Source organism: Pezoporus occidentalis, unplaced genomic scaffold, assembly GCF_034315485.1.
Source record: "Pezoporus occidentalis ecotype Australia unplaced genomic scaffold, CSIRO_AGI_Poc_V1 ctg22, whole genome shotgun sequence".
Classification (NCBI taxonomy): Eukaryota; Metazoa; Chordata; class Aves; order Psittaciformes; family Psittacidae; genus Pezoporus; species Pezoporus occidentalis.
In genome coordinates this window covers 4,771,191-4,796,305 of record NW_026914072.1, presented here as the reverse complement: position 1 = coordinate 4,796,305, position 25,115 = coordinate 4,771,191, and the positions used below count along the sequence as shown (strand labels likewise).

At 41.4% G+C, this 25,115-nt stretch overlaps 1 protein-coding gene and 1 long non-coding RNA gene across 17 annotated transcripts in view; one reads left to right on the top strand and one right to left on the bottom strand.

The window, feature by feature from the left end:
* Positions 1-11,027, top strand: part of LOC134164502 (uncharacterized) — a 32,177-nt gene extending 21,150 nt beyond the window's left edge. For both annotated transcript variants that reach the window (XR_009965168.1, XR_009965169.1), the window contains 2 exons: positions 9,009-9,112; positions 10,796-11,027. This is a non-coding gene — a long non-coding RNA (uncharacterized LOC134164502). The remainder of the gene's footprint in view (positions 1-9,008; positions 9,113-10,795) is intronic.
* The window catches only part of WT1 (WT1 transcription factor), a 340,397-nt gene that overhangs the window by 256,658 nt on the left and 58,624 nt on the right, over positions 1-25,115 (bottom strand). For 7 of the 15 annotated variants that reach the window (XM_062620319.1, XM_062620317.1, XM_062620320.1 and 4 more), the window contains 6 exons: positions 23,690-23,767; positions 14,726-14,828; positions 13,252-13,402; positions 6,886-6,975; positions 5,154-5,246; positions 455-1,814 (listed from right to left, as the gene is read on the bottom strand). In XM_062620319.1, the coding sequence (XP_062476303.1) occupies positions 1,693-1,814; positions 5,154-5,246; positions 6,886-6,975; positions 13,252-13,402; positions 14,726-14,828; positions 23,690-23,751 (621 nt within the window). In that variant the 5' untranslated portion in view covers positions 23,752-23,767 and the 3' untranslated portion in view covers positions 455-1,692. Of the gene's footprint in view, positions 1-454; positions 1,815-2,985; positions 3,071-4,149; positions 4,988-5,153; positions 5,247-6,885; positions 6,976-13,251; positions 13,403-14,725; positions 14,829-23,685; positions 23,768-25,115 lie in introns of those variants that run through there. The other 8 variants (XM_062620310.1, XM_062620318.1, XR_009965165.1 and 5 more) reach the window with 7 other exon arrangements.

The window sequence follows — 25,115 nt, the reverse complement described above, 5'->3', positions numbered from 1 at the left end:
CAACCTGCTGAACTGATTTAAGCCACCCCGACTCTAAGAAGTTAACTTTTACTTAAAAGTCATCCTGTGACATCCTAATCTACGAAGCTCTCTGTGCGCCGGGTTTCAGCTTGGTCCTACAGAAGGCCAGCGCTGCTATTTATAAATGGGATTTTACTGTTCTATAAAGTTCTTACAGAAATCTTACAGGTCAAAAGAAAAGGAGCAGTTTGGTAAGCAGATGAGGGATTGAAGCAACTGCTTTATAGTACAGTATGAAACTTGACACTGTTTGCTCCTGCCAGTATGATTCCCAAGTGAGATGGATAAATTGTGGTCAGGACCTGGACAGGTTAACTAGTGGTCATCAGTGATGGTGGTACCTTTATACACAGGGAAAAAAAATGAAAAGATACTATTGGACAGGGCATTTGAAATTTAATACCAGACATGAAACAAGACATCTGCTGGACGCTGAATGGGCTTTAATTGAAAGCTCAGTGAAAAACACAGGTTACATTCTTAGTGTTATCAATAGTTTGTAACAGCAACAACATCAGAACAGTGATGCATCTAATATTTATACACTTTCTAATTTTAGATGTCTAAGAGCAATACATTATCAGATATACATATACACACAATTTCAAGCAATTAAAAGTAAATAATAAATCCCTCCTCCCAAGCCCCTGAAACAATATATTTTGTTACACTAATAATGTCTTTTTCACATATACTTGACAAAGAATCTTTTTTAAGTTACTTATCTTAAGAGTAATCTGCTAATGGAGATCCTGGACCAGCCCCATTAAAAGTTCAGTTTTAAGTTTATACAGCTCGCCAGCCACATAACCAGTGTGGCTTTACATTGTAAACAAATCCCAAATGTCTACAATGATTGCAATTAGGTTTGTGTAAAGAAGATCTATGCATCTTACAACAGAATAAATTTAAACCAATACATTAAGCAGAGACAGAGAAAGGGAGAGAGTTAATTGACAAAAAAAAAAAAAAACAAACAGTTTGGGGAGGATCAATTATATGATTATTTAAAAAACAAGTTAACTTAATGGTAAGATTCTTATTTTCTGTACAGAGAGGCTCTGGGTCATCTATCTTTAGCTGCTCTAGAAATATGTCCTTTAAAAACGTTTGATTTGTGAAATTCAAAAGCTGATTTTCCAATTTAAAAAACTTGCCCTTTGGTAGTACAAGTACAAAGTTTACCTGAAGTATCTCAGGTGATTGGTCCATCTCATTTTGTGAGGATAGCTGTACTAGCGTTGGGAAACCCCAGTGTATGCACAGATGAAGTAAGCATAAAGCTTACCTTCAACAGGGAGGATCCACCCACCCACTGTACGACTTAAAAAGGCACAAGACTTTGCACCTAGAAAAGTTCAAGTGAAAATAAAACCAGAAAACTAGAGACAGATGAGAAAAGTTAAGCATAGCTTATAGTATACTATAACTGTGGCAACCTTGCTTACTTTTTAACAAAAGTACAAATAAAAATCTCTTGAACTTATTGAATGGGAACTTGTGTAAGTCCAAATGAAAGACAAGGCTGAGCAGAATCCTACAGTTCAGTTAACTTGTGTCAAATGAGATGCGAAGACAGATGCGGCTTTCTGACAGAGGTGATCGAAGATGGCTGATAAAGTTTGCAATAGCTCATAATGTCCCACTGGTTTATTCACTTGTTTGGACTGCCTAAAGGGCCAGCTGCAGCTTAGTCATGTTCCTCTGGTGCATGTTGTGATGACGAACTAATTCATCAGACCTGGCAAATTTTTTTTGACAGCTGGGCCACCGGCAACTGAAAGGCTTTTCACCTGTTAACAAAACACCCTGTTATTAACTGGGTATACAGCTTGCCTCAGACACTGCTATTTGTTTTCTTTCTGCAGGGCTGTAAGGGGTCAGGCAGAGCCCCTGTCAGGAGCAAAGGCATCCCGGGCTGTCCTAAGAGAGTGTGGGAGAGCCCTCAATCCCTGATCCCATCAGCACTCAGGGCTTTCCTACACCTCCCTCAGCTGATCTCTAACAACAGCCTTTTCAGATGATGTAGAACTTTTTGCAGTGTTTCATTCCTGATGACAGGCCCTTACTGAACATCGCATCGCCATGTCTGTGCTACTCTCAGCTCTTGAAGGAGCTAGTTTAAAAGTCACTCTGGCATTTGCACAAGCTTCAGTCACACCTTGGACTGTGGTGCAGACATACTGTTAGTCACTGTGAAAATTGTCAGTGACTATTTAGAGCTTGACCTCAAGTCAAGGAGAGTTTTCCCAGCTAGTTCAATGAGTTTTGGCTGAAGTTCTTTGAAACTGGTGAGTGTAAGTGAATATGGTCGAAGCAATGGAGTTCAGCACGAAGTCTGCTGAGCCAGACTGAAACTTTCCCACTACTGTCTAAATAAAGATGCACATCTATAGGAGGTGTTAAAAGCTCAAACATTCCCATGAGCATAATCACTAAAAAAGACAATTCAATTTTAACAAGAACTGCCACCACCTTTTTACAGTTTAATCTGGTCTCTTGATTTTCTACAATGTTTACGTGGAATTTCAGGCCATGTTTGTGACGCTGCAGGAATGCTGATGGAATGCTTTCATTAGCTCAGAGCAGTTCCCAGTGATTCATGTTTCTTCTAGAATTGCATTTTCTCTTATTTCCCCAAAAATATTTTAAAGTAGGTTCAGCTCTGGGCTGGGCTTTTCAGTGCTGTCTACACACCTTGTACTCTCCAATTCAAGACACCCTGGGGTGGTACGAGCTCACCCAGGCATCTTCTCCTCTTCCTTGCCTCACATTGTGCCTCACAAACATCAAACTCAGACAAAAGGGGATCTGGGGTTGGAGTAAATATGTATTTCTGTTTGCAAAATTCCATGCAATATATTTAAGGGTGTTTAAAATCTACTTTATCCACTTAACACACATGCTGGCAAAAGCATCGGCTATCTCACATGAGTGCATAAAACAGTATGAGAAAAAAATTACCTGGTCAGGGCTACTGATAAAAATCACAGATTGTATAAAGAGGTCTTCTTTCATCTCGGCAGCATTAGCAAAACCATCCTGTGAACTGATGTGAGTTACCTATCACTGAACCACCACAGTAAAAGCAGCAGAGTTTGGCTGTTTCACAAGCAATTCTGGTTGTCCTCTCACAACAGGAGGCAGCTATCTCTATTAGTTCTGTGCTGGGCACAGATTCCTTTGCACAGCTTCTCTGTACAGATATCAGAAATCACATTTCCATTTCTAACAATGTATATAGATGTATGGAGTTGTTTTTTGACTCATTTTTTCTACAGCAAAGATTGCTGTCAGAGTAAAATTGCTTGTGGAGACAAAACCCCCTGAATTTGTAGCCTAAGAAATAGTTTGGCAGTTGACTTAAAATTAGGACAGAATTAGATGGAAGTCACCTATGCTTTCCTTCATTGAGATTTAACATGGAGCCTGTTAACTTGAGCAAGGTGGTCATGTTGCAAGCATGGCAAAATTCAGGGGGTACAAGAAAGAAAGGGGAACAAAGCTACAGGACAAGATGGAGATGGAAAGTCCCCACCCACCACTTGTGCTCATTCCCTTTGGAATATGTGTATTTTACAGTCAGAGCCTGACACATCCAAAACAGCCAACAGAACATCACAGCAGCACACAGCTGAGCTGCAGAGCTTGCTCAGAACCTAAGCCTGTGGCAGGCAGTGAGAGCACCCAAAGGTCTGTGCTGTGAGGGCATCAGTGTGCAAGGGACGCTGCTTTCAGCAATGACAGCAGTGTGGGCTTGCAGCAAGGAACAACTAGAACAGGGATATGAGCTTCATTATTAAAAAAAGAGCGAGTTCTTCACTGTTTTAGCTAACCTGGGGTAAAAAATTACTGGAGTCACAAAAGTGTTGAATTGGCAGATCAGGTAGCAAAGAACTGTGATGGGAAATGTAGCTTATCCTGGCTTGCTAGCATGTGACAAACACTTGCCATTTGTTTCTACCAGAATGTTACCTCTTGCTGATGAAGAAAGGCCCTGCAACTCATCATGAGACCATGGGGTGAGCCCAGGAACACAGCCATGCACTTCACCATTTTCAGGTTGCAAGTATATATATGGCCATTACTTGAAGCATCTATTTGGCCAGTGCCGCAGAAAATGCCATGTTCTCAAGTGAATCATTTGTTTTATTAAAATTTCTCTTTTATTTTTGAAAGTATTAAATATGTGTTTTACGGTCCAGAAGAGAAATAAGAATCCTTAGCAGGGAGAAAAAGATTTTCAGGCTCCTTGTCCATCTGTGCAGAGACTGAATTTGAAAGGTTAACACCAGTATAGAAAACCCTGTGACATCTAATAACATGTCAAAGTGCTCGGTAAACAATTACTTAGTAAAAATACTGCAGATATAGTGGAAGGGAATAGAAAATGTCAGTTCACAGGAATAATTCTGAAACTTGAAACTAAAATGCAGAGGTTGCTGCAGTTGCTCCTTAACGGTGTTTACACTTACATGAGAGCAGAGTAGACTAAAATGGCCTCCTATTTTTTCCCTGCATTTATACAAACTACTGCATTTATACAAACTACTGTGTTTTCCACAAAAAGGTCCTTGAATATTTGAGTAAGCTTTTACTTTAGTGTCTGCCAGTGTGAGTTTGCAAAAGGCACTCCTTTTATCTTCTGGGGAGATTACAGTACAAGCAGCAAGAGCAAGAGCTTTGCCATGCTATCCTGCATTAGGCTCAGCAGACACTTAAGCATGAGTAGGCATGAATACTTTAGATTACAGACCTTCGGCTGAAGCTGGAATTAAAATTTCTGTCTTGTAGGGCTTTTTCAGTAAAGGCAATAGATCAACTTGACATCTGTGGGCTGAGACTATGATTTTCATTTCACAATAGCTGACAGAATAGATTTTGCCAAGCAGAAATGTCTTTAAACATGAAGAAAGCCTAGTTTCCAAAATCATCTAAAGCCCTTTGTGAAAAGTGACTGCAACACCTGGGGAACGTAGTTATATTGAAAAACCAACACAGTCTGAAATTCTTTCTGTTATTTTGTATATTTAACTCCTGGTTAAGATACTTTCTAATCATATAATTTACAACAACATTGGATTTAAACTTTAAAAATAATGAAATATAAATGTGAAGAAAAGTTTACGCACTTGTTTTACCTGTATGAGTCCTGGTATGAGTCTTCAGATGATCAGATCTGGAGAACTTTCTCTGACAGGTTTTACATTGGAAGGGCTTCACACCTGAAGAGACCAAAGAAAAAAATAAAATCTATCTTATATCCCAACATCTTTTGGAAGAGTGAAAGAAATCAGCTATTTCTGAATTTTGAAAAGCCTGGGGCGTTTGTACTAGCTACTGTAACTGCGCCTCCTAACTTCATGCCTACAAATGATAGAAAGTCATTAATTAGGCTACCATCCCTTTGTAACCTCTTCTTCTGATGTTTGGGTCAGAAGCATCCAAACAGTACCATTATGAACAAACACCCACTGTTGAACTAAGCAGGATCTGCAAATGTTGTGAATTCTGATCCTGTGGCTTGGCACCACCACTATCATGTACGAGCAACTATGACATAAAAATAGAAGTATGGAGGTATATATTTACATGCTCCAAATAGGCTTACACTTCTACTACTACTTTACACACTACAGAGAAGTCTTGGGGACTGCTTATCACAGATACGTTCTAGCAGGCAGTTGCTAAAAACTATCATAACAAGAGAGTATTTCTATACCAGCTTTAAAAAACACTTCCTACCTGTCCCAGTAATACCATTTAAATGAGATAGAACATCTTGAGCAAGAAAAGTGGTAGGCAGAAATCCACCACACAACAGTGAGTAAACCAGCTGTCAGGCCACTCCCTGAAATATAGGAGACCCAAATGCAATTTCTTGCTGCAACTCAGAGGAGCACTCTGAAGCCCTTTCTCATGTTCCATAGACTGTTCCCTCATGGTTCCACTCTTGGCTAGGAGGCTGAACTCATCACCATCTCATATTCTGTGACTTAGAGAAAGGCTGCTGCCTTCCTTGTCAATCTAATCTAGACTTCCAAGAGCTCCTGAAATGCTGAAATAGGCTGTCCTGACATCTCCAGAAAAATGGTGTCTGTGCAAAAAAACAACGTACTGAATTTGGACTGAACTCACAAGCAATTTCAGCTGTCTCAGAACATTTCACCCTGTCAATGATCCACTGAGAAAGACAGGTCCTGGACACAAGCCTAGATAGGACCCAGACCCTCATGACTGCTCCGCCCTCTCTGCTGTACATAAACTGCTATACACTTTCCAGGCTATTTTTGCAATCCAACCAGCCAGATCTTTGACATTTCTCTCCTTGCTGCCCCTGGAATCCTTCTTTAGTTGGCAGAGTTCAGAAAAGGTTCAAATCTACGATGAAGTGGTTTGCTGAATTAAGATCTTAAGCATTATAGACAGTACGGCTTTTCTTTTTCCACTTCTGTCCATGCAGACACGCACAGTAATTCTGCCAGCCTTTCAGGTGAGGCACATGCAGCATTCACCTGTTAGCATTGCCACACAAGCATCAGAATAACAACAGTAGTGTTTATCAGGCAAGTTCTTATAGAACTGTTTGTTTTTTTTAAATAACAGTTTCCCTACATTGGGGGTACAGTATAAAGCAAACAGTTAAATTAAGAAAGCTGTTTCAGCAGCAGGATGAAAGTGTTGCAATGCTAATAAAAACTCCAGCTACAGTCCTCTCCTAAATCTAAGTTCAAGGGTTTGGCATTATGGGCATTGTGTATGAGCAGACACATCATAAAAAGAGAGGTTCAGAAGTAGACCTTTTAGATCACAATTCACATCTAAAGATGAACTCCAGTGAGTAGAGATGTGGTGTCAACAAACCTGTGTGTCGTCTTTGGTGGCGTTTGAGTTGGTCTGAACGAGAAAATCTTCGTTCACAGTCCTTAAAATCACACTGATAAGGCTTTTCACCTGTAAAAGACAAACAGTTTATCAGAACATGTGGCTAGATGAGGGAACACATCAGCTAGAATGAGATGTAGACTTCTCTCTTGCCTAAAGCAGCTTAGTGGTACCACAGGACTCATGTACTATAAACCCATACAGCTGTGTTGGGATCAGTGGGGAAAGGCTGGCATCATTCTACTGCATCTGCACTGATAATGAATCTGCTCATCCTAAAAAAAGACCAAACCATTAGGTGAAAGCTACAAAAAATTTCCAGCTGCATGGTTTTTGGTGTTGTTTTCTACATGAAAAGAACAGAAATCTCTTGGTTTATATTTCTCTGAAAACCATATTAAGGCCTTTCCACCTGTTTCAGTAATACATATTCTGTACAAAGGAACAACTTTATTTTAAAGCAAAACCTAAATAAATGGCATCCATGTAGGTGGCAATTTTAACCACTCTAAATTAAAACAAATTAAAAGAAACAGTGCAAAATTCAACTACAGAAAAAGACATGTTCTTCCCCAAAACACAAATGATGTTTCTCTTATAAAGCACCATTAAATAGCATTTCTCATGTAGCTGCACACCTCCTGCAGGCAAGCCCGTGAATTATTGCAAAGCCCCCTGTAAACATAAATTCCTCCACCTCCCATGCAGCTCAGCAGAGACCATTGAGATGGCTTTTCTTTGGGACAATAAGTGAGATTCTGGCTTTTCAAACAAATGATCCCCCTACAAGATAGTGTCTCAAATGAATGTGGCTTTCAACCAAGGAAAAGGACCAACACTATACACATGCAATATACACATGCAAAAACAAATGCAGTGATCAAGGAGCTTGAAGAAAGAGAGAAACACTGCCTGCATGTAGTGTACCACACAGTTGGTGAAATTCAGCCAGCACACAAAACAATAGTCCTCATGCTGCTACAGAAGTAGCTGTATGATCTTTCAGATCTGATTCACACACTGGAATCCTGCAAAAGCCTCAGATATAATCACCTTTGTCCCTACATAAGGTCTGGGGACAGAGCCACAGCCCTGCACAGAGGCCTCAGGACAAGAAGTAATGAAACATCTCTTGCTTCAAAGCTGGGAGAATCCTGGGTTTTATCTGGAAGGTACACACAAGACCAGCTGGGACCTGCTTTTGTCTACTGTGGAAAGCTGAGATCTAAAACAAAGGTCCAGGAGGAAGGACCTAAGGAAAAACACCAGCTGAGGTGCTTAGTGGGGTTAATTTCTCCAGGTATGTTTTTAAAAACCTATCAGTTTCATAAATCTCCACAGAAGTGTCTGCATTTCTGATTTTATTATGATGACATGTGTTCTGGTTGCACTGGTATTCTGAGATACCAGCGCAAACTAGTTTAGTTTAAAGCAGAAGCCTTCTGACCTAAGCAACAGAGCATAAGTAGCATGTTAAGGACAGCATTTCAAATACTGTGTAGCTAAAATCAAAATCTTACAAAAGCAAATTAATCTGCAAGAACAAGCTGACTTCCTGTGCCAGTCGCCCAAAGGAGTTTACTGATTCTCAGACCTAGGTGTGGACAATTTCCATGTCTGCTGTGCTTAATTTATTAGAGTAAGGGATTAAAGTTGCCACAGGTGTTTGAAATAGCTCCGTACACTTTGACCGCGTGGACTTCCCAGGGGGTGCCTGCTTTTCAGAAATCACTTACTTCCAAGGAATTCAGCCCTTTGGCAGATTTAAGAGGAGGAATGTCAGCAGAGCAGAATGCAGTGACAGGATGATTGTCTGCTAATTGCAATATAAACTCAGAAGATGGTTAAGGAGGTATTTGGATAAAACAGTATCACGGGTCTAATGGCATGCACACAAAAGCATTTACTTAAATACTTTGAAATACAACCTTGATTAAATTAAGGACAAATTTGCCCAATGCATATATTAAAGGAATCGGTCCAAGATGCTTACACAAATATACGGTGACACTGCATAGAAAACAAAAAGCAAAGAAACAAAAAAGGCACAATATTTGGACAGAAATCCTAATTTTCTTTTCCTTCTACTCCTTCCACATCAGCTAGTGCCAAGCAAAATGCCTGCCAAAGCCAACTGTCACATACCTGTTACTGCCCAGAACTTGCATCAGAACAGGACAACATGAATGACCCAGATTGAAAGTCTGTGAGTACCTCATTAAATCACTATACCAAGAGGGAGTGGAGCACTGTCTAGGTCCCCAGCCCTATTAAATCCTCTCCAGTAAAAGACTAAAGTCTCTTAATGTATGGAAACTATTCCATAATGCTGTCACCTTCCTACAGGACCACATACAATTTCAAAACAAAACAGGACGTGAAGATGGAGCTCCCCCAGTCCTTCCACCTGCAACTCGCAGGCTTCCAGGATTACTTATATTTCATTATTGAGAGAGGGCACACAAAAGGCTAAACTCAGTGCATAATGAAGTAGTTGGGAGAGGACAAAGGGAATAGCAGTTCTTTAATATTTAGGGAAATATTTGGAAAAACTAAAGGTCAACAATGGCAAACAAGTATGAATCAGCCTTTGCAGGTATCATAATAAATGCTTCTAATAAAATAAACCTATTTGTTCAAAAATAGTTAAATCAGAGGAACCTGCACATTTTCTCTGGAGCAAACTCATTTGCCCAGACACATGGGAAAAGAGAAATTCCTACTGCTGTAGCAGCTGCACAAAATATTCACAATCATTGCATTTAATTACAGAGTGCTACAAGAGCAAAAGCCCGCTGCTAACAAGAAAGCATGAGGAGACCGGGCTGATTTTGAAACCAGAGGCTGCAAGCCTGAATGAGAATCTGAAGATCTATACACACTGCACCAATTTAAGCCCCTTTTCTTGTATACACACCTAAGCACATGAGTACAACCCTGTAATCACAACTTTACCTCAATAATATAATATATTTCTATTCAAAATAATTTGTTTCAGCAAACACAGATAAAATGTGTGTCTCTATTTAGTAGGGAGCCTTTATAGGTAACGTTTTCTGTCATTGTCACACCATAGGGCAGATGTGAGATGTCATTATTGTTTTGAAATTAATCTTGTTTACCATATCTGTACACAGAGGACATAGCTCTGTCTTTCAAAGGGGGTGTAATGATGAACTGCACTAATGACTGTAAAGCACTTAGCAGCACAGTGGCACGTGCCATAATAAAATTATTTTTTTCAAAGCAAAGAAATCATTGTTAGATGATTAGTATAAAAGTCATGATTAGACTGCATTACTTACACCCCCCAGAGCCCCAGAAAATCACCACCAAGACCTGAGTCCCTGACACACAAAAGACAACCTTCATCAGTTACAGATTCTCGCACCTCACTGTTAGAAGTTCACACCCACAGTTGTGCATATTTAGGCTGAGGAATATCCATGGCAAGCAGGCAGAGGGTATTTTCTCTGCAAAAATGCTGTTTTCCATCAAGATAAATCCAGTTTTTCCAGTGTGTGGCACTGAACCCAAAGGATCTCTGGCAAGAATATTGTTTCCACATAAATGAAATTTATGGAGGTCTAGACATCAATTTGTTTCTGCAAAGAAGTTTCTGAAGTCTGCCACAGGCTGACAACTCAAATTATTTGCTGTACTGTTGAAAAATTAGATGTATTTTTGCATTTCCTTTCAGAGGCCTATCTACTGCAGCGAAATACACCAAGATAAGAAAAAAAGCTTTTTTGGCTGAACATGTTTCAATAAAGGCATTGTTAACAATGGATAAGCAGTCGCGGAGGGTACAAAATGTCAACATATTTTCAACGAATGCAATGTTGAAACATTGGTAAAACTGATTACAGAATCCAACTTTGTGTTTCAGGGCCTTGCTTGATTTTGCAAAACTGCAACTAGTGAAGAATAGACAATCGAGCTGGCCCTCTGCAAGTATCTGTTACAGTAAGGAAAAAGATAATCAAGAGCCAACATTGCCCTGCAAAGATACTATCTGCTGTATTGGATGTATGTAACAGCTTGTTTTCAGATCCTGTGGTCATAATTTTAAAAACTGCCCTACCACTACGCTAAGAAAGGTGCAAGAGCTTCAAGCCCACGAGTGCATCCTTAACCACAGTACGGGAGGGCTGTAGAGAGGTATACCAAACACAAACAAATTATCCTCCACTTGAGCTGACACCTGACAGCTCTCCTGACTTCAGACTGGCTTGTCAGGATTCCTCCCCATCAAAACACTGAAGCATAAGAAAAAGAAACATCCTTTTTTTTATTAAGAGTATCAGGTGTTCTGACTGCCAACTACTACCCTGTTATCAACAAGACAAGCACTCCTTAAAATTAGGACTAACAGACCACAGGAGGAGACAAGAAATAGAAATAATCATATTCTAAAATCTCTACAGGAGTTGGAAATTGGTAAGTAAAATTTCCAGACCATAATCATATGAAATGTCTAGCAACCATTCAACAGCCTGAGGACAACACCCTGCTAGGATGATGAAGAGGAAATCTTCTTTCTATTCCTAAATCTGAATGCATCAGCTAGGTGAGTTTCCAAGCAGCTCTCATACCAGCAGTGCACTATCACATGCTTTACTCTCTTTAGCTGCAACCAACTTCAAAAGCTTACATGGCCTTATTAATAGCAATGCTTGTATCAGCAAATACAAGGCTTGGAAATCAAGATGCCCTATTTGGTATGGAAAGTAGCTTGCAAAGGTTGTCAACACACCAAAATACAGTGGCAGAAAAATCTGGGCCCACCTGTACAGAAGAGATGTTTGAAGAAAAGAAAAGTTCTTCCCCTAGCTTGTTCCACTTTAGCATAAGCCAAAGGAGGGGCATGTATGACCTCAAAGACAATGGGAGGAATCTCTCCAGGGGTGTCAGATGGCTGTAGTCCTAATCCCCTACTCCCTGTGTGTTTTGGGCCTTTCGTGACTCTGCGTGCCTAGATCATAATGTGGTGTAATTCTGCAAATCTTCAGTTAAGAAAAAAAAAATATCTAAGCTGAAGTCCTTGTGATACATCCAGGAATAACACTGCAAAAGCCAAGCAACTAAAGGGAATAAAATACAAGACCAGAACAAATAAATTATGACTCTTAAAATACAATTTAGGAATGAAAGAAATTGTGATTATGAGAAAAAAAAAACAAAACTGTTTAGCCATACTCAAGAAAAATACTGCAGTTAGTGGACCCCAAAAGATGAACACATTTTCTTGTTTCCAGTTTATTTACAGATAACAGAATAGCATTTCTGTAGATCTTCATCTCCAAAGATTAGATTCCAGTTACAATTTAAATTATCTTGAATTGCTCTTATCTGAGCAATGCTGAAGATGTCTATCTGAATATTTTGTGACTGGCCCATTCACAGATTGAAAATCCTTTGTGATGCTCATTTCTCACCTGTAGAATTTTACACAATTAACTAATGTCACTACATGGTCTCCAAAAAGAAAAGTTATTATGAAACATCAGACAAGCTGCCAGGTCACACAGAATTAGTTGCTCTGCCCTCATCCATTTCACCCTTCTGACTTCCTATCAGGTTAATTGCCAAGTGAACATCCATATTTACAGATTTTATCCACAGATTTCTAGATTAGCACAGAAAGAACTGTCTAAATGAAAATATGATAGGCAGTCCAAAAAATGTACAAGGAGCATATATAAAGTTTTATCATAATTCTACATTTCCAACAGAATCAATCTCCCAATAGGCAAAATAACTTTGTTTACTCTTCGGCAAGGTGCATCAGAGCATTTGATTTTCACATTTTGAGATGGAACATATATCGCCTGAGCTCAAAGAGAATTCAGATCTTAGCCTACAAATGACTGGCTTCAGGCTCTATTCTTCATGGAAAAATGCCGTTTGAGGAAACTCATTTGCCAATCCCTGCCTCTTACCCCCAGCCAGAAAAGACTTCCTCAGGAGGACAAGAGGCTGCTAATGTCTAGGTTCCTCTTGCAGAGGAAACTTCTTAATAGTTAACAACAGTTAAGATATGGAGCAAGCCTTGATGCTGCCAAATGGAGGGAACAGAGACAGGGACGATTCACAGCTCTGAATGGTGCCCTGTAACAGTAAGAGAGGGAGGGAGGTGATCTTCCTGCTGTCAGCACTGCTCTGCATTTTTACTCACTCGTTTCAGTCTTCTGCATCAAAAAGAGGGATTGCCCAGCTGACAGACTCTGTCTGCCCCTGACCTGGCAGATCATTTCTTGCACCTTATGCTATTTTAAAACCACCCTACCCACTCTGCTGTCCAGTGCTGTGACGTGATTTATACCATCCAATGCTGACACTCACCAGTGTGCTTTCTGCTGTGCATCTGTAAATGGGACAACTTAAAGTATCTCTTGTTGCAGCCAGGGTACGCACACATGAAGGGACGTTTTTCATTTGTCTCACTTGCTGATCGGACAATAGTCGGAGCTACTCCTGGCACCCGTCGGACATCCTACAATGACAGAGACTTGCTAATGTAACATGCATGTTCTCAAGCTTTTACTAACATATTCAAAGACAAACAATCAGAGGCACTTCTCCAGGACAGAGATATTTAAATACACTGCAAACTGTAAAACTCTACTTTAACAAAGTACAACCTTACTACACCTTTAATCTGTTAAACTCTGTTTATTAAATTCTCACCAAATATTGATGTGCAAGTTTAAATAGGCCACATTCTGACTTCACATATAATCACACAATTAATTCTGCAAGAACACTCGTTGGCGTATAAAGCAGTTTTAGGCTTACATTAGTGTAAGAGGTATGAGCATGAGCCAGGGTAGCATTATCCTCTTTATTTTAAATACTCACATGAAGTTTAAGGACAAGGAAATTAATGTATTATCTTAATTCAAACTGGTAAAAACAAAACAAGAAAGCCCATCTAGGTGGAGCTGGTGAACAGCTCAGCCTTAATGCATTTTGACCACTGTCACAATGTTCCATCAAAGATGATCTTCTCCTTCTGGAACAATTAACTTCCTTAAAGAATGTCAACAGCTTACTTTTACTCACTCCACAAAGCTGCCTCATGAGCCTATTTCTGAGAGCTTGCCACTGAATAATGACTTATTAAACTGTACAGAAAAGGCAAAGAAGATGCTATCTACAAACACTGGTGTATGTTGACAACAGAGAGCAATGCAGAAGAGACAGATACTTCGTAATGACTTTGCCATCAGTTTTAAGAACGTATAGCTTCTACAGTGGTATTTATTGATTATGATTATATGACTTTCAGAAAAGGAGGAAATTAACTTCCTTGAATGGTAAGTTCCTCCCAAATATTCACTGATTACTTAGTCATTAGGAAACAACCACTTAGTATATTTTGTTTTAAGGAAATATATTTGCATTAGTAAAGCCTCAGAAATCAGTAAAAGATAAATGTCCTCTAACACTTTTTTCTATATAGTGTCAGACGTAGTCCATTGTAACCATGGAAGCTTCACACAACCACAGTGACTAGAGCTAGGAGGTAGAAACTGGGTCACATGTTTTGGAACATCCTGAGAGTCTGGTAAGGAATATTGCCCTACAGGCATACTTTAGAAGAAGAAATAAACAATTTTAAATGACTCTCAGAAAGAAATCTTACACTGTACTTCAATGGCTTCAGTGGAGTCAGGACACTATGTAAAGCATTTCTTGATAACACAGGGAAACCGCAAGCCAAGGATGGATTTATAAATACAAGTGAAATAGTACACAAACATTATAAACAAGCAGCAGTTTTACTTCCCGAGGAAGAATGTCCTACCATACTCACTTGTATGCCTCTAAAAACTCCATGGGTATGTATTCTGTATTGGGCCCCACAGCTGTACAACATGGGAGCACTGTGGTTCTCATTTTCATATCCTGCCGTATGGCTGTAAATAAAGAGGGGAATAATGGGAAAATGAGATATTTTTCAGTACTCAGCTCCATGTGAGAGGTTTCATTTCTTAAGTCAGTAATAACGCATGCAGAGTTTGCTTTCATAGCCTGGATATCCAAGTTCAAATGCAATTCACCAAAGGAAGCCTGTTCTACCTTCAGATCGCTCTGCTTCCACTGGCGCTATGCACTGACTCCATCCCTACACCTATTAGTATCCACTATGACAGCACAGTAAAAGAAAAAATTTAAAAATTGTCATGATTTGAACTCTGATGTATTCCCACGAAGATTTTAGGTAAGAGGGAAAAATCCACACAGCAGCATGACTGTGTAATGTGCACATGTACACATTATTTTTCAGTTAAATGTGGGGCTGCCTATTGCTAATATCTTTTGGAATGAGCAAAATGCCTCAAGTTTCACATTAAGTGCAGTGGATTTTTGTCAGCACCTCATGACTGAGATATTACCACATACTACCAAGAAAGTGATGACATTTATAAGAATAGCAGTCATGTACTCATAAACAGAGATTACAAATCAGTGTCCAAACTATTTATCCCACATATCAACTTGCAGGATACGTTACAAATTACCCCCTTATAAAAATACAATTAAAAAAACAAACCAGCCTCTGCCTACCAGGTATTTATATATCCTTCTAGGGGTAAATTTTCAAGATTGCTCATGCAGTATAATCACAATAGTTTAAAATGTCTGTAGCCCTTGTTGTGTTCTGGGGCTGTCACAACCATGTGTTCTATCTAGTTACATTCTTCAAAAACCTGTCTTCTGCCCAGAATGTTAGCATCATTGCTGTGCTTCCTGTGTGCAACCTTCTTAATGTCAAAATTACGCAAATAAATTTGAGAGTTTAATTTTAAATGTGCATGTTACATTAGTGCGGACATTGACACGTGCATTAATATACATTGGCAGCGGTAAGTGTTCATGTTTTATACTGCACTAGAAATCAGAAACGCCAGAACAAAGCCCAGGGGCACACAGCTAGGGACAGAGATGGATACATAGGATGTTATCCCAGTCTTTGCCAAATGCTTGCAATAGCAATTTAAAAGGGTCCCTGAGGCCCAGGCTCTCATTTCACTGGTCCTTCCTTTCTCTTCACTCAAAGTTCATGTGCAGAGTAGAATTACAAGGAAGTCTTAAACCTCTTACATGATTTGCAGAGCAGTCAGAGGAACTGGAATGCAGGAGATGTCTAAATGGTTTGTGAACCTGACTAAGCAGGAGGGAGCAGAGCTTGTGAACAGCTCCCACTGCAGCCTGTGGGTTGTGTTCCTCAGTAGTTGTCCCCATAGTGGCTTGCAGGCTGCCACCTGGCAAATGACTTCCTTTACATCAATCCCTGTGCTGCTTAAAATACCAGTTTCAAACCCTGGCTTCAGCTGGCTATTCAAATCAAAGGCTACACCTTTTAGGAAGTTACTCTCTGATTATTTCAGTTTTAAGTAGCAAATAGGTGATCATACTGAATTAAGTTATAGGGCAGAAGCAGGAAATTCTCTCTCATGTAATAACAGATAAAGGAAGATGCCATTATCAGATTAAACTCCAGATATGTACCATGAATTTCATCATTAGTCACCCTAACAGTGTAACCTCTCATTCATGCCTGTACCAGCCACCCTACACATTACAACAAACAAGAGACACATAGCTGGATAAGAGGATTTCCCAGAGCAGAAACTTTGGAAGGAAGGTGTAGTAAAAACTGATGCCATAAAACACAGCCTAACTCTTCCTCCAGATTCACATGGTTTTTATCTTTCAGTGATAACTATTTCTGCAAAGACCAGTCAGTTCTGAAATAATCCGTCCCAGGAATAAGAAGCAGACAAAGACCCTGTCTGTGCCCTAAGGAATGGCTCTATGAATGGGAAGTATCCTCCAGATAAACTTCACCTCCCATTTTATTACACAGTTGGGAAGCCCTCCTCAGCATTCAGCCTTTTTTCACATTTCCTCCCATTATTTCTAGTCATACTTCACTAAAACTGTACACACAACTGCAAAGCCTTGAAGAGTAAAACCTGTTTTCTGAGCCTTTTGATCCATCACATGCTAAGTGCTTAACGAGTCCCCTAGGAAAAACGCATCAATAATCAGTTCCCATGTTACGCTGAGCACATTTCCATCAACATTGGCTGGTACTCAGCATGCTCATAGGGATGATGACAGCAAAATGGATCACATGAGATTTCTTGGATAAAATGCGATTTGTTCACTATGAAGCACTATGGAATAATCTGGCCTTCACCTGTAACAGAAATTACAGGTGAATCCTCTTTCCAGTCGGTGGAGAAACGGGAGTGCTGGAGTTTTCACCACTGCTCCCTTGAACTTCAACCTTCACTCTCCACCTGATAGTCACCTCACTGAAATACAATCTTTTTCTTCCAGCTTCTTTGCCCAATGCAGCCAGATGTCTGCCGCAAACGCTGTTGCTCAGTTGGCTTATTGCATGTTGCTGCTAAAATTTATATGCTAAAATAAAAGCACTGATAGAAAAATTGATCTATAAATCTCTTAACTACATTACTGAAATTCTGCATACAAGAGGTAATGATCAGATGCAATACCACATACATGAGCAATAGCAGTCACTGATGAATTTAACAGTACATTAACTAAATGAAAATCTTAAGCAGGTAGGAGATGCCTTAGCTTTCATCTTTTCTAGTCAGGTATTCAATGTTTAACTAGGCAAAGAGATGATGCCTTATACACTTAGGCCACCAAATCTGTAATTATAATAATGAAAAATTACCCTGATAGACTCTCAGGACTAGGTAACAGACTAGACCTCCACCAAAGCAGTGCAATGTGCCCACCCGACATCCACTAATAATACATGCATTATAAATTAAAAAGAGCCATAGAATCACAGAATGTTTTGAGTTTGAAGGGACCCTAAAGATCACCTAGTCCAACCTCCAAGACAGCCAAGAAGATTACACTGTGCTGTTCGCATGAACACTGATAATCCAGGGTAGGTAAACATTGATACTTGGGGAGAGACAGGCTTCTGGGACCGGGACACATGAGCTCTCTCCCAGCAGGATGGGCTGCTCAGGCAACACCAGAGCAGTCTGGAGAACTGCCAGCAGAGCCCCTCACTGCCCTGTTGTGAGTGCACTCAGAGCATGGCTGAGAGCATGGCCAAAGCTCCTACACTGCACCTTCCCCTGCTTCAAGGGCTGAGCAGGCCCCAGGAGGAACTCAGCTAAAGACAGGGGGAAAACACGGCTGAATTAAACAAAGGAGAAAAACAAAAAATCCCCAGTAAGGCCCAGAGTTATAGTTCGGAGAGACATTAAACCGATCCCGCCACAAGTCCTAAAAGGAGTAAAAACTAATCAAGGCCAGATGCAGCCAAACTGGCCTACCAGGATCTGACAGAAATCTTTGCTGGAACAAAGACTAAAGGACATAGCCTCACAGTCTACTTCCACCTTTACTCGTAAGTACACAGCTCCCTTCGGCTTCAATGGGAAATGCACAAAGGCAGAACTGGACTATAAATACACAGAATTGGAGTTAGCTGGTGAAAAAGGGGCTCGCTATATTTTGTTCTCTGGTTCTAGGCAGCCAGAAGCAGACCTGGAAACCTGGCCACAAGCCCTGTCTCTAGATAACTGGGAAACAAAGACTGATACTTCTGCAACAGCACCCACTAAGCAGGAGCAATGTGCTGCAGAGGGTTTAAAAGTGCTCACATTTACCATTAGCCCAGCAAATCCTTAACACTCGGAGAGCAGCTCTTTTAAAATGATTAATCTCAGAGTTGTACAGATCGTACAAAGATTAATAAAAATGAAGGTTTTACAGATGAGAATGTGTGATGGAAAACAGAACAGCTTTAGAGAGCTGTATCAATCTAAGTGGTTATAAAAAAACTCATAAAAGATGACATTCTAATCTGAATATTTTAAAAAACAATCAAGCTGCAATTTCTCTCTCACACCATTTTTACTTTGCTAAACTGAAACTGCCTGTCTAACATATAAAGCAGTTACAACTCAATCTGAAGAGTTAAGCTTTTTATTATTATTTCATAACCCAAAAAAGGGAAGCTTTAAGGTACACTGAGGAGAGTTAGAAAATTTCAAATGAAATGTGAATGCACATTGATTCATGAGATTCAGACTTGGAAGAGAAAAAAAAAAAAGCCAGAAAGCAAGATTACATAAACCAGGCACCACATTAAGCCTCAATTTAATTGTGTTTCAATGCAGGAACAGGAATTTTAGGGTTTAGAAACAGAGCCAAAAATGAGGCAAAGTGAGGGTGTGGGCTAGTCCCGTTGATAACAGAACATAAAGGAAGAGAAGTAGAGTTAATTCCCTCTGCTAAAATATTTACCATCCTAGCACCCTGGGAAAAATATGTACAGAGACAGCAAAAAGATTCTGATTAGTTATAGAGAAGATCATGTTTCTGCCTGTTTTTTGTCTAATACTATTATGGAGGGTGGAGTAGAAAGCTGCATTTTTATCTGCACTTTCCAAGGCAAAGGAATATTAAAACATGTGATTTCACAGATTACAGCCCCTCTGCCATCTCCAATGAGAAAACCAGCTGGCTGAGGAAAGGAAAGCACTGCATCTTCAGGGGACCCTCGTCTCTCTGACTTCAATAGTCTTTGTTCGATTTGGTTTTTTTTACCATTGACCTGAGTGGAAGAAGGATTTCACCCAACAATTCCCTTCAAATGAGACCCTCAGCTATCAGTGGGAAAGGGGAAATTCAGTATTAGAGACAATAGGTTATTGTCCACTTCCAATTCATCTTGACTGCAGAACTGAACCCAAGTAGGAAGTTTTGAATCTCCAAATTTTACTAACAATACCAGCAAAGCTAAACAGAAAAAACTTTACAACTCACTCCTAGACAAAATAAGCATTCACTGTCTTGTTTTAGATACAGCCTTAATAGTGTTCGATACAAATCATGCCTAATCTTCTTTCCAAACAGCAACAAATATAAAGTTTCAAGGAATGTGACAACTATTTAACACCCAAGCAAACACAAAAGCGGGGGGGGGGAGGAACAAACAAAATTTGTCTGGCTAGATACTCAATCTCAAATGACTGTTTGACTGTTGGAAGTACGGATCAAACCTTTTTACTTGAGCAGCTAAAGAGACCACTAGGCAATATTTCTGCTAAGTCTTGCTGTTGGGTATGTGGCTGTGCTCCTTGTCTACCATGCCATATCATTTCCTTCTTGATCTAAGTTTTTTTCCATGTCACTTTTATAAAGAGCTCTTGACATATCAAGGAGGGTTTTATAGTCCCGAGGTCTACCTCGACAACACCACTATGAAGGGAAGCAGTGTTTTCCACACTGAACAAATAAGGAAGCAACACCAAAATATTAAGGACAGAAAGGTGTCCACCAGTGTGGGACATCCATTTTGAGATGTCTGGGACCTGAGTTCTCAGGGTAATAAGCAAAGGATCCAGTGACTTTCCTGCCACAGCACAAATCTGATCTCAGCTGCTCCAAACAAAATACCACAGAATGAGGAACAAACTTTAGTCTGAGGAGATGAAATTCAGTCCCATGGTGATGTTCACTGCCGTAACCACACCACTTTCTTTTCAGATCCTTAAAGCTGCCAGTTTGTGTGACAGCTCTGGCAGACAAGCCAGCTCTCCCTCATCTACCCCAAGTTCAGAAGATGGCAGAGAAGTCCCTGGACAAACAGACACATAACCAACACAGTAGCTCACACAGAACTCTTCTTTCCTCACATGAGTTACAAGTATAACTTGAGCTCAGTCTTTGGCATTCAGAACCTAAGTGACAGTCTATAACACAGATTCAAGTCACTTGGACTACAGGATGACAGTGGTGGGTTTTCTTCTCCAGGGACAACTCCTCACAGAGAGGAGCTCAGTTTGAGCCACCAGACCTCTTGCTGGTTTGCCATCACATAGAAACCTCTAGAATTCATGGCTGCAGCCTTTTCTATCTTCTTCCACATTTACACCTCTCTCTCCCTCCCCTGCCAGTCTATCACGCGGATGTACTCTGCCAGGAGACACCTCTAATCACCTTACATGTCTCTCTCCATCACTTAGCAGCGGCTGGACAGGCACTCTACTCCATACCTTTTACTGCCCACTTCTGTCATTCCAGCCATGCCTTCTGCACTTTCTTATGCTTACACCTGCTGAAAGCACTCGAAGACTAAAACCAAGATGAAGAAACATTAAAACATCCCTAGATGTTTAAACATGAAAATATCCCTAGAGGAAAAAACAATCAGGATGAACAGTCTTCTAAAGCCTTAAAGCCATGTGCTAAAGAAGGCTCTGAGCAGATAAATTAATTCGATAGGTTAGGTGCCAGACTCTTGCTTCTGAACACACACAAACAGGACTGTTCATAAGCTTGCAGCTCAGTGGGAATGACCTTCACAATACCTGAGAAGGACACAACTTTGGCCACCTGACAGTATTCCTTGCCAAATTCCAAACTTATAATCTGGAGTGAGGAGATGAGGCAAACATTGGCAAGAATGTAAACAGCTAAAACCCAGAATGCTCCCAGATAAATTGCTAGATAGCTCAAGTACAGAAGCCGCTAGCTAACTCTACCTGAAATGGATGGCAACAGATTCATTCCAGTATATTAAATTTATGCTGAAGAGGAACGCAGAAAGCAAGCTGCTGAGCTGGTCTGCTAACAAGTGTAAAGTGTCTGACCCAGAAGTTTCATGTAATTGTAGAGTTCTCTAGCGATTTGCAGAACCTCCTGGTAATGTTTTCAACCTTCTTATGATGTGCAAAAGTCTCAACAAGGCCAGGAAGAAGTGCTGGGGAGAACCCAAAGCAAGGAACTAAACAAGGACTGTCATCGTTGGACACAATCTAGAAGCTCCATATTTCAACAGAAAGATAGATTCCAAAATTCTTAAATTACAACTACAAGATTGAGGAAAGCATCTGAAATACTAAACGCCTGGGAATCACTTATGAACAGTTCATATATTTTAAAGATGTAAATCTTGGGAAGAATACCTTATGTTCATGGCAACTGAGATTGGAGGTACTGCGTGTTGTAACTCTCAGCCAGAAAAGACAGATAACTATTTTGGCTCATATTACTAGTGATGAGGCTATGTCTAGCACTGATTTTCCACAGATTCTACAATCTTGGCCTATACCAAAACTTTCAGCTTTGCTTTACCATAGATCATTCATCTTGATTTCTTCCCCCTCCCCTTTTATGCATCCTAGGTCACATACTTTACACTGCTAACAGTCTGACATCTGGACAAGTAAGAAGCCATTTATTTTGTTCAGTACTCCTTTAATATTTCTATTGTGTCTTTATTTTTTTTTTCACTGAGTTCCCCAAAGAATAATGTCTTCCTTGCCTTAATAACTTGGACCTCAGTCAAGGTTGATATGTTTCTCCATTCTGCAGGACATTTTCTTCAAAGAGACAAAACAGTGTCTAATATTGTAATGACTGATCTTTAAAGGGTACAGCTTAAAAAGGAAATCAAAAAAACTTTTGGAAAAAATAAAGTAGGAAATAAACTTTAAAAAGAGAGGATTGGCAACAAAGACCCTGAACTGTACACAGCTGAAGGACTTGGGGATCTTCTCTGACCAGAGAGCTCCTTGGGAGAGCTCTGCAGGCTTAATTCTCCCATTCATTTCAATATAGACAGTTTAATATGCTACTGTCTTCTCCCTCTAACCTTCAAGAAGCATTTGTGAATGGACTACAAGCAGACCCATAATATTTTTTCCTTTATCACACTACAGCATGGTACACCAACTCCATCTTGAAGCAGCTTTCCATGTTTAACTACATGAAAGCATAGGTCTGTACAGGCTTTTCTAGACCTCTCCTGTTGTATACTTGAGGCTGCACCACTTAGACACTGAGATCTCACAGCAAGTTGGTGATACCTACCTTTGGTAGAGGGGCTCAAGGCCAATTACCTACTCGGAGCAGAGCAGGCAATCTTTGGCTTTACCTTGGCTAAGGACAAAAGGTGGCTTTTGCTCATGGTAGATGAAACAAGGTGAAGATTCGGTAGCGCACCAGACCAGCTCGGTCCTCTCTCGCGCTCCCCTAGCGCCAGGGTTACTAGAGGCACCGGGCACCGGCTGCCGAGCGAAGCGGCCCCAGCCCCGGCCCGAGAGCTCTTTGCCGCCCTGCTGACCCCTTCCCTGTCCTCCCCAGCACCACGCCGTGGCCTCAGCGCCGGGCCCGGGGCAGCGGTAGGCTGGGGCAGCCCGCAGCACGGTTCCCCCCGGCCCCGCTGCCGCCACCCCGGCGGGGCCCCGCGGCGCCTCGGGGCCTTTCCTGCCCGCCCAGAGGCAGGAAGCCCCGCGGGGGAGGCGGGCCGGAGCCTCTTCCCGGCAGGTGGGAGGGCGACAATGGCCTGGAGGAAGGAAGCCGGGAGGCGGCAGGGCCGGGACACAGGACGCAGGGCCTGGCGAAGGGAGGGAAAGGGAAGAGGGATGGTAGGAACAGGCGACAACTCGACGAGGAGAGCACGGAGGGGCCTCTGCTGTCCCACCGGGGACCGGCCCTGCCCCAGTGGAGCCCCGTGGCAGAGCAAAACAGCTCGCTCGTACCTATGGCTTCACTTCGTAACCCTGCACCAGGCAGCACCCCAACGCCCCACTTCCCGTTTCTGAAAACCGCAGTCACTCTGGCCAGGGGGTGCGCCCCTGCCGGGACTGTCCGTAGCTCTTCATGCTAGTGATCGGATCCAAGTTGTGAAATAAAAGATGGAGTTAGCTCAGCAACACAGCTATGCAAGGGCAAGAGATTAAAAAGGAGTAGAACACCTTACCCCTTCAGCGTGGATCCCAAGTTCATTTGATTCCATGTCATGCACTCAAGCTGCGAGGTCATTTGGTACAAATTGTCACTGTTGTGAAAATACAGAAAATTAGAACTAACGTCACATCGGTCAAATAAAAACCAATTTGCCAAGACAGCAACATTTTGTTATTGGTTTTCAGTATATAATAGCAGAAAGTTAATATATTTTATATAATTCATTTTATCGATGTATTGTGAATTTAAAAAATAAAATAAACAGAGAAGAAAAGAATGGCTGTGGCTAGAGAAGCCTCTTTGGATCAGCAATCCTGTTGATTTGGAAATAGATGGGAGTGGGGACATACAAACTTTCCTTGCAGAAAAGCCGTACCGGATATTGACATATTGAAATGGATGAAACGACTACGGGCGGCCCGGCTGGCTCCCGGCGTTGGTTATCTTTTCGAAAGGGGCAGCTCCGTTAGCGGGTGTAACCGGGAGGGCGAGAGACCACGCGGCTAATGGAGCGGAACAGCTATCGTGACTCCTGATGGATGTTGCTACACAGAGGGGCTTGACAAGCCGGAGAAAAATGGAGTGGCTGGGCGATAAGCGGAGCTCGCCGCTGGAGCGGGCGCGTTCCAAACGCGGGCAGCAGGAGCCCAGCGGAGCCCCCGTTGCCGAGCAGGGGCCGTGGCCGCTGTTCTGGGGGCCCAGCTCCGCGCCCTGCCCGCGGCGGACTCTGGGAGCGCTCCCGGAACGGCGGCCCGCGGCCCATGCAGGTCTCCCCATAGGTTGATTAATGACATCTCCGCTCGCTGGCCTTACGCGGCGAATTTCTGTCACTCTGGTAGTAGAGAAAGATATTTCTTTCCCCTTATTTTTTTTTCTTCATGGCAGGTAGAAGCGACCTAAAAAAGTCAGATTCCAGTGGGAAGCTTTTGCATATAAAAACAAATTAAGTGACTTCAATCTCGAAGTATGCACAATATCATTTGTCAGTATCACTGGACGCTATTATTCATCCGTGTGTCTGAAGTGCTATTATGCTACTACAATGTCCCGCATATCAGCCCAGGAATTGTTCAACTCTCCTGCAGTTTCCCCATTCGCAATAGCAACCCGTGCTGGTCTGTGCCAACCACGTTTTGCAATTCCACAAATTCTTCCTGTAATGCTGCTGTAATTAATTCCTCCAGGACCCTGATTTTTATTAGAAGTGCCCGCCCGATGCATTTACAGCAGGAGATTTCCCTTTAACTTTCTTTCGCTTGACAGTCCATTTATAAGAGCCTCCTCCACAATATCCACTTTTCCCCCTCCTTTGCTTTTTCATAAAGCAATACACTTATTCATCTTGTCACGACCTCGCAGCCACTGTATTGCATTGCCGCCTTCGGGTGACGGCGTCCGAACCGAACCGAACCGCACCGCACAGCTCCGAAACCAGCGCC